Source organism: Dama dama, chromosome 22 (genome assembly GCF_033118175.1).
Source record: "Dama dama isolate Ldn47 chromosome 22, ASM3311817v1, whole genome shotgun sequence".
NCBI classification, from domain to species: Eukaryota; Metazoa; Chordata; class Mammalia; order Artiodactyla; family Cervidae; genus Dama; species Dama dama.
The window spans coordinates 30,464,332-30,473,536 of record NC_083702.1 but is presented as its reverse complement, the minus strand read 5'-3'; the positions used below and the strand labels follow the sequence as shown (position 1 = coordinate 30,473,536).

The 9,205-nt window shown below is 35.4% G+C and overlaps 1 protein-coding gene across 1 annotated transcript in view; it reads right to left on the bottom strand.

Moving 5' to 3' along the window:
- Positions 1 to 6,056: 6,056 nt before the first annotated feature.
- Positions 6,057 to 9,205, bottom strand: part of SLCO1C1 (solute carrier organic anion transporter family member 1C1) — a 65,249-nt gene continuing 62,100 nt past the window's right edge. Inside the window, 4 exon segments of the mRNA XM_061124131.1 lie at positions 6,057 to 6,251; positions 7,687 to 7,739; positions 7,742 to 7,775; positions 7,778 to 7,902. Of these exon segments, the coding sequence (XP_060980114.1) occupies positions 6,078 to 6,251; positions 7,687 to 7,739; positions 7,742 to 7,775; positions 7,778 to 7,902 (386 nt within the window). The 3' untranslated portion in view covers positions 6,057 to 6,077.

Sequence of the window (9,205 nt, the reverse complement as noted above, 5' to 3'; positions counted from 1 at the left end):
AAAGATTCATTCAATCATAATCGGGAGATTTTGACACATTGTAACTCTAAAGCCTTGAAGAGAAAACAGGAAAGAAAATAAGTATCAAAAGATGTGACTAGTATAATTGTTTGGTTTGGTAAATATATATGTAGTATTATCCTCTATAATCAATGAACATACTTTATTTTCAAAATCTGAACATTTTCAAAAATTGATGACTACCTTAAATCCTCGAATTTCCAAAATGATAAATTGAGTAGGCTACATTCCCTAATTATAAATGTAGTTAATCTAAAAACTAAAAGCTTAAGCTGAAATATTCAAACACAGGGAAACTTTAAATCATTATACTTTTAGAGAAAATAGGAATTCTGAATCAAATAGAAAATCAAGAATGCATTTGTAAATAGTTAGGAAAATATTATGGGTACTGCAGTATGGAAGAACTTTGTATTATGAACAAAACTGAAGATTAAGGAATGTTAAACTTTCTAAGCTACAGCATACAGTTATATGCCTACTCATCAAGTATTTAGGTAAGTAATTTTTTTAGGTAAATAGTTGTGTTTTTTTGTTTGTTTGTTTAAGCATGCATAAACAAAGTAGAAGAAAAAAAATTAATTAAGTATCAGGGGAACAGAATCTAAATGCTCTTTCTCTGAAAAGTCCAGTGAAACTAGTTCCTGGCAAGCACAATATGCAAAAAAGACAAACCCAAATACACAAAATTAAGAATGGGAAAAAGCATAATTATCTTAATTTCCGTAAGCTTATAATACTAACAATATCTTTTAAAAACCTGGAAGATTTTTCTAGAAAAATTACAAATGTTGAAAGTTGAAATCAGTAAACAAATTTTTTTTAGGCAAAGCGACAAAAACCAATATACAACTTTTCAAGGTATTATTTCTCAAAAAAGCCTAAAATATAAGAGCAGGAGATAATTCCTGTGCTACAAAATCTTTTCCAGACATTTAAAAACAAGATAGTTTTCTAGTTAATTTTGTAAAACTGCATGATTCTGATACCAGAAGCTGACAAAGGTAGCAAAATTTTTAATAAAGAGGAGGATACACTTGTGTTTTCCAAATATATTGTATGGAAGATTAGTTAGGTCCAAGACTTATTAATAAAGCAGTGGATTTAATGCCAAATAAATTTGAAATGCACACTCCCTTTAGGAGATTGGCAATCTACAGCATCACATTGCAAATATATGAGAGCTAACATTAAATATTCCAAAATTATTCAAACATAAAACACTTTTAAACATCACACTTATTAATATTTAAATATGCTACCATTAGGCTGGTTCATAGTAGGTCCTCATTAAATATGTTTTTCCTTCTTTTTAATTTTTTTCTAACAGTAGATTTCATGACTTCAACAGTAGACGGCTTTGACATTGATCATGATCGTAAACTTTAAGCCTTTCCTATACGTAACTGTTGCAGAGTTGACTGAAATTGTCACCATTTTAGCAATGTGAAAATAGAGATACAGCTAACAGAAATAAGAAGATATACCAGAGTTTGCAGACATAAAGGGAAGGGAGGGGATCTCTAAGGTCTTCATTTTGTACAGTGGGGAAAATTATAATACTCGATGTTTTTTGAATAAGAAATGAAGTTATCAATGTGATATTTGAGGAAACTAGAATAGTGACCTCACTATGTAGAGATCACTGAGGGATGAGTAAGTGAAGTTAGTTCTAATCTAATAGAACACTGACATAATCAGTCAACAAACATTGCCCACGATAATAAATCAAGTGGTGTGTGCATACTATTTAAAGATAATGGAAGTGACCATCAGAAAAACCAACAAACCAACCTGGGTAGAAGTAATTCCATTGAGGAACAGAAGTGAAGGTGGTGTGGAGGACTGTTTACTTTGCATTTTAAATCATTTTGTGCCGTTTGATTTTTTTGAACCATGTGCATGATTTAGTATGCTAAAACTTCTCTAACATTCATGTGCAAAATTGACTTTCAGCAAAGTTAGTAGAAGACTACAATTTAGGATCTGAGAGAGTCAATTCCTAGGCAGATTGATAAGCCCAGTGTCCCCAAGGAGGAGAAAGGGGTCTGGGGCTCTCGAAGTGGAGATTGGGGTCTGGAATTCTCAAGGAGGAGTAAAGGACAAACTTTTTTTGGTCTACATTCCTTAGTCTTAGTAAATTACACAACTCAGTTTAAACTCTGTACTAGGACTGATGCTGAAGCTGAAATTCCAATACTTTGGCCACCTCATGTGAAGAGTTGACATTGGAAAAGACCCTGATGCTGGGAGGGATTAGGGGTGGGAGGAGAAGGGGATGACAGAGGATGAGATGGCTGGATGGCATCACCGACTCGATGGACATGAGTTTGAGTAAACTCCGGGAGTTGGTGATGGACTGGCGTGCTGCGATTCATGGGGTCGCAAAGAGTCGGACACGACTGAGTGACTGAACTGAACTGAACTGAGGGATTATAGAACAACAATGTATCCTGCTTGAGGACAGTTTCTCCTTCCTGAAAACCTTCTGGCTAATCCTGTTATTTTAAAATGTAAATTATGGGAGTGGGTCTAGTAAGATCTTTACAACCTCCAGACATTCTTTTGATTCATTGTAATAACTAATTTAAAGGTATATAACTCCATTGCTATCACTAGCAAGGGGGGTACTCTTTCTGCCTTCATCTGATGTCTATGTCAGAAGATTTCTCTATCCCTTTTATACTTTAATAAAACCCTATCGCACAAAAGCTCTGAGCAATCAAGCCTCATCTCTGGGCCTGGATTGAATTCTTCTCCTCCGGAGGCCAAGAATCCCAGCTTCGTTTCGTGGTTCAGCAACAGCCTTTCAGATCTAGACTAATACGGGCATAACATAGCTGTTTAAATTTGATCAACCTCAGATTTAATATTGGCTTTACCATCTATGAGAACACCTTGCCCTTGGAAGAGTCACTAAAACTGTCTAAGCTTCCTGTGAAACTTCATATCAGTATTCACACCTAACACATAAGTTATTTTGACCTTTGAAATTGAGATAATGTGTCTAAAGCATTTAGCACAGGTAAAGTGAAGTGAAGTGAAGTTGCTCAGTCGTGTCTGACTCTTTGTGACCCCATGGACTATAGCCTACCAGGATCCTCAGTCCGTGGGATATTCCAGGCAAGAATACTGGAGTGGGTTGCTATTTCCTTCTCCACAGGTAAAGAGAGTGCTTAATTAATTAATATTAATTATTATACTTAAAATTGTTATAACAATTATAGCCTGACATGTTACAGTCAATTTATGCTTTCAATCTCCTTTTATGTCTGAGTCTACAAATTTATAGTAAGTGAAGATTTCTTAAATGTGCATGGTCACAATATTCTTCCAGCTGTTTTTAGGTGTTTTATATTGTTTGCCTTTATTACTTGCTTTAGAGGTATCATAATATAATGGAAGAAGCCAGCATTAGTGTGACTGCCTCCACCTTGAGCAAGTTATTTAATCCAATTTAAGTCACTCCATTTATAAAATTATACTGCTAGAGCATTACCTGTCTGAAGGTTAGAGTGAATCAGATGTTCTTTTGAGGTGCTGGTGACCTCCAGGGATCATGAATGTACAGTAAATGAATAAAGTGATGCAATTGTGGGATCCCTCATGTCTGTCAAGGCCTTACCTCTAATATTTGGCCCTGGGGCTGAGGGAATTTTTTTGACCTCTGAAATGGGGTTTGGTTTGTCAAAAAAAATTAATCATTTATTTTCTGAGCCATAACAAATTCTCTTTACTTCTGTCAGATGAATTTACTCATCTAAAACATCAAGGTTCCTTTTGCTAAATTCACTTTGACCCTAAATGATACCCTCCTATACCAAACAGCTGAATTTAGTATGTATAATTCCACTGTTCAATTAATGGGTATGCATAAAAATATGCTTTTCATTGACGGTGTTTTTATGAAAAAGTCATTATAAATATCCTTTATGCTAATTTTTATTTTTCAAGTCATTCAGAAGTACATTGGATAGGATCCTGTTTAGAAATTTACTTGCAAAGAAGTTATTTTTCAGGATATTGCTACAAAGGCTTTGAAAAATAAAGAGGATGTGGGAGACAGGATGAGGAACTTGAATTTTAATTACATCTCTACAAAGAAAACTCTTGACAAGTGTACCTACTCACCCATTCAGTAAATATTTGTTATGGGTAAGACTGATACTGAGATAACAAAAGGGATTTTTGCTCACAAATTAGTGCAGCAGCAGCAGGTTTAAAGTAGGCCTTCTAGAAACAAAACAAGTCTATGTTCATTTTAAAAAATAGCAAAATAGGAAATAATCTTGTACCACCAATTCAAATGAAAGGGGAAAATTAATATATATTTAAAGAAGTTTTTTCTGTTCTCCATCCTCACACTTTTCATCTCCGGTTTTTTCCATTCATTGTCCACTCATCGTATTCTCAGGACTGGTGTATAAGGGGGGAAATTTAGAGACTATAAACCCTTTTGTCTGTACTCTATGGTCCTTGAACTATGTGAGTAAGGTGACTGCATTTTTCAGCTGGACCTTTTTGTTTAACTTGGTCTCCTAAGAAATACCTCAAAAAGACGTGCTGTTGGGAGTGTCCTGTTGGTGTTTTCTGAAGGCTGCTAAGAATTGTGGCATAATTTCAAGACTTTACTGGTGGGGAGGAGTGGATCTACCTAAGTCTGTTTTTCTTGGCAAGGTCAGGGTCCCTCCTAGGGTGCAGTTGTGATAGAGGAAGAAAGACATGACGCATGGGAGAGCTGAAGATTGACGATGGCGGACTGCTGAATCTGCTAGTTTTAGTGAGAGCAAGACCAGGAAGTCAGTCAAGAGGAAACGCCTGGCTTGACTTTTTCAGTTGCAGACAGAGAACTATATGGCAGGGTGTACCAGTGGTACCACCCCATCCAGAAACCTTGAGACAGATGCCAGGAAGGCCACCAAAAGGGACCATACCCACCACCACTCAAGCCATCACTCTGTGTTCCTATCATAATATATAAGTTCATTGTAGATTTTCAGAAATTCACTTTCAAATATATATCAGTACCATGTTGCAGTCATAAGTCTGGAGCTACTTATATACTTTAAAATGTGGGCAGTATTAACAATATTTTTTACTTCATTGAATTCATAAAAGGACAGGAAAGCATATACATTTTATTACTTCACAACTACAGTCACTTAAAAAAAAGTCACAGAAAAAGTAGAAATAATGAACAGCAGAAGAGTTAGTATTTCAAAATTCGAATCCTCCAAAATCATTTGCAATGATAGAGCATATAGATACTATATAGATTGATATAGTAGTCTATATCAGTTACTATATTTCAAAAGAAAGGAGCTTAAAATGAAATCTTCCTCTACATGCTCTTACTCTATCCAAACATCATCATTAAGTTGATATTTGAAGGATGATGTTTCCTAGGTGGGTGATGCTAGTAGTAAAGAATCTGTCTGCCAGTGCAGGAGACAATAGAGACACAGGTTCAGTCCCTGGGTCAGGAAGACCCCCTGGAGTAGGAAATGGTAGTAACCTACTCTAGTGTTCTTGCCTGGAAAATTCCATGGACTAGAGGAGCCTAGCAGGCTACAGTCTGTGGGGTTGCAGAGAGTCAGACGCAACTGAGTGACTAAACACACACACAAGTTGTTTAATTTTTTTTCCTTAAGTATTCTCTTATCCTAGGCAAGTATGTCAGTTTGGAAATTACATACAGCCATTAAGTTATATTGACAATTGTTCTACTAGAAGTACAGCTAATATATCAATGGGCACAGGCAAAATTCAGCAGAATGAGTAAATGATATAAGGAATTTGTTTATAAATTTAAAATATGTATAATTAACTTTACCATCTACATCTTCTATAACATGATTAATTATATTTGTTATCAGGTACAGTATCAAAAACAAAGTAGACAGCTTTTTGAAAGGAGAAAGAATTCACACATTTAAAACCCTTTTGACTAATATTGGTTTGCAGAATTTCCAGAAATCAGAAAACATGGCTTCAAGTGACCATTTTTCTAAAGCTGTGTTTCCTTGCCTGGCCAATAGTTGGGATGTAGTAAATGATCACTTGTAGTACAATTCTCCTTCCTGATTCTTGTTGACACCATTGTTCTTTCTCTCTTGGTCCTGAAGCTTCTGTGTTTTGAAACATAATTTTTCTTTAAAGTGAAAAGCACTGCAGTACTTAGGAAAATGGACATTATGCCAAGCATCATGGTTAGTCCCAGATATATGTGTCTAGAAGAAGACGGAAACTCAGTCTTAATTATTGTAGCTATGCAATTTTAAATAAAATGTAATAACATCCAAAAATATCAATACCAATGAAATCAATCAGTATCAATGAAATCAATCAATATCAATAAAACCATGAGGATGGTTTTCTTTAAGAATGCAGATTCAGTGGCTATAAAAGGCCTTTCTGTGAACATTTGACAGACTATTGAAGGCAGTAAGCTAATATAAAGCAAATTTTTAGTAGTGCCATCATTTTCAGTTACTGCTAATTATATAATCCTTTCCATCCTCTCTGCAACTTATTTCCTTAGACCAGGTGACTATAGACCTGTTTGCTTAGAACAGTCCCAGCATAAGCTAGCATAAGCTAGTGTTGTCCCAGGGTAATCTGCCCCCTTTCCTTGTCAAAAATATCCAGATTTGAATGATAAATTATATGTTTATCCTCCCCTTGAAGCTTGCCCAAATTCACTCTTACAGAAAACTACAGGAAGTAACATTAAGGAAGAATTGGAGATCTCAGTACATTAGAGTGACCTAAGCAAACCAGAGGTTTACATCAGTGTCTTCCACGACAAGTCTTTAGTTCTCTTAGATCATAGGACATGAAGGCCTGAAAGCACAGGTTGAATGATTCATGCTGGTCACCTTGTACATATACTCATAGTCTCTGAGTTACATTGTCTTTACAGTAAAATACAGCCTGAGTAAATGTGAATAAAGTGCCAATTTTCCTCATAGATCAGGTCCCTTTCAAAGACCAACATAAATTTCTCACATGTCCTCAAAGCCTATTAAGTCAAGCAAATTTATTTGAGATGGTCAGCTCAATTCACATCCAACTTACAGGGTTTAGCACTAAGTTTATTTTTCTAGAGAATACTCAGCTTGTAAATTGAAAAAAAAGTCCTTCTTGTTTTTAAGCCATTGAAGCATTGCTTTAAGCAATAAGGGGACTAAATGTTTGCTGAATTGCTCTGAATGATACCATAGTGAAAAATCCATGCCCTTAACCCCGTACACACATAGAGAAAATCTTTTACTTTTATGCATTTCAAGTACTGGAATAATTGAACATCAGTTTGGCAATAAAGACCGGGCAGATTTAGAGCCAAATCCAAATCTTGCCCAGGGGGATTATAGCTGACGTAAATGGGACAGTTTGGCTCAGTTTGGAAAAAGAAAAAAAAATAGAATTAAACCCCAAATGTGACCTGAATCTAAATGCTTCTGAGTTTCAGGGAATTAACTCAGTTGTGTGCATAAACTTTGAAAATCCTACTCTATTCTGAAATCTTCTGTCTTATCTTTTTTAAATGATGGGAGTCAAGATTAAGAATGGGGGAAACGAAAGATCTAGCCAAATGGTCAGATAATAATAGAATTATTCTATAAAGCAGAACAAACTTCTGGATTAGATTCTCTTTTTCTTTACAAGTGATGAAACTATGTGAGGATTATTTGTGCCCGTTGCCTCTTGCAAACCTGCATGTGGTAGCAATGAGATGTAGGAAAGAGTTTGATAATAGGTACCTGAAAGCATTTGAATCATACAATCTACAGGATCCTTTACTTCCACATCTTTTAAATCCCCACTTGAGGCATGAAGTATCAATCAAAACTCCAAAATATATGGGAGATGGGATTCCTGCTGTGAGAAAAACAAATAATTGCCACTAAAAATATATGCATATCTTTTTGGTTAGCCTACAAAGAATGACTCTCAGAAACTACATTCTGTCCAAAATTCACTTCTTTGGAAATAGCAGCGCCTCTCCAGGAGACCAGAATATGCCACCCCCAAGCATGCTTCTGGCATAAAGGTTATTTTGAGCTGATAATTTTGAGAAATAGAAGTCAGAGAAGAAGCTCTGAAGACAGAGCATAAGTTTCCCTTTTGTAAGGAAAATGTACATTTACAAAGGAAGTTATTTGCAAAAGTCTCTCAACTCTTTGTAAAGGCTTCCCTGGAGGCTCAGTGGTAAAGAATCTGTCTGCCAATGCAGGATACACAGGTTTGATCCCTGGGTTGGGAAGATCCCCTGGAGAAGGGAAATAGCAACCAACTCTAGTATTCTTGTCTGAGAAATCCCATGGACAGAGGAGCCTGGTAGGGGTTGCAAAAGAGTCAGACCTGACTCAGCAACTAAGCAACAACTCCCTCTTTGTACCAAGATGAGAAGAATTCCAGATTCAAAAAAGAACTAACGGCATAAACTTTTATTTTGCAAAGAGTCCCATAAACAAGATCATTAAAAGCTATATGGTAAAGCTTATATTGATAAAGTTGAATGGTTAATTTGGATTACTTGACATCATAAATAAAAATTCTTTTTATATACATTCTCCAACTGAACAGATTGTCACTTAAAAACATTTAGGTGATAACTATTAATAACTTTACATTGCTCCTAATAACGTGAAGACATTCCTCAGTACTCAAATACTTACCATCTTCTGTATGTTTTAAAATTTTCATAATGGCAAAATTTCAGACCTTCACAAAATTAGGGTGATATAGTGCAACTTTATGTACCATCACTAACTTTAACAATTATTCAAATTTTGTTATTTCTGTGTCATATTTCTTCAGTCCCTCAATCTATTGTCCATCCAGAATGTTGTTACTTTTAAAAGTAACATTTAAAGAGATATCTCAGATATTAAATAATACTCCTTACATGTATTTCAGAGCACATCTCTGACAGGATTTTTAAAACATATCACTATGGTGACTTCCCTGGTGGTCCCGTGGTTAAGACTCTGCACTTACAATGCAGGGCTTGTGGGTTTGATCTCTGGTCGGGGAACTAAGAGCCCACATGCTGTGTAGCTTGGCCAAAAATTTGTATATATATATATATTTAAAATACAATAAACATAAAATAAAAAACCCACAAATTAAAAAATATCACTATGCCATTTAACACATAACACATATTAAAACAATTTTT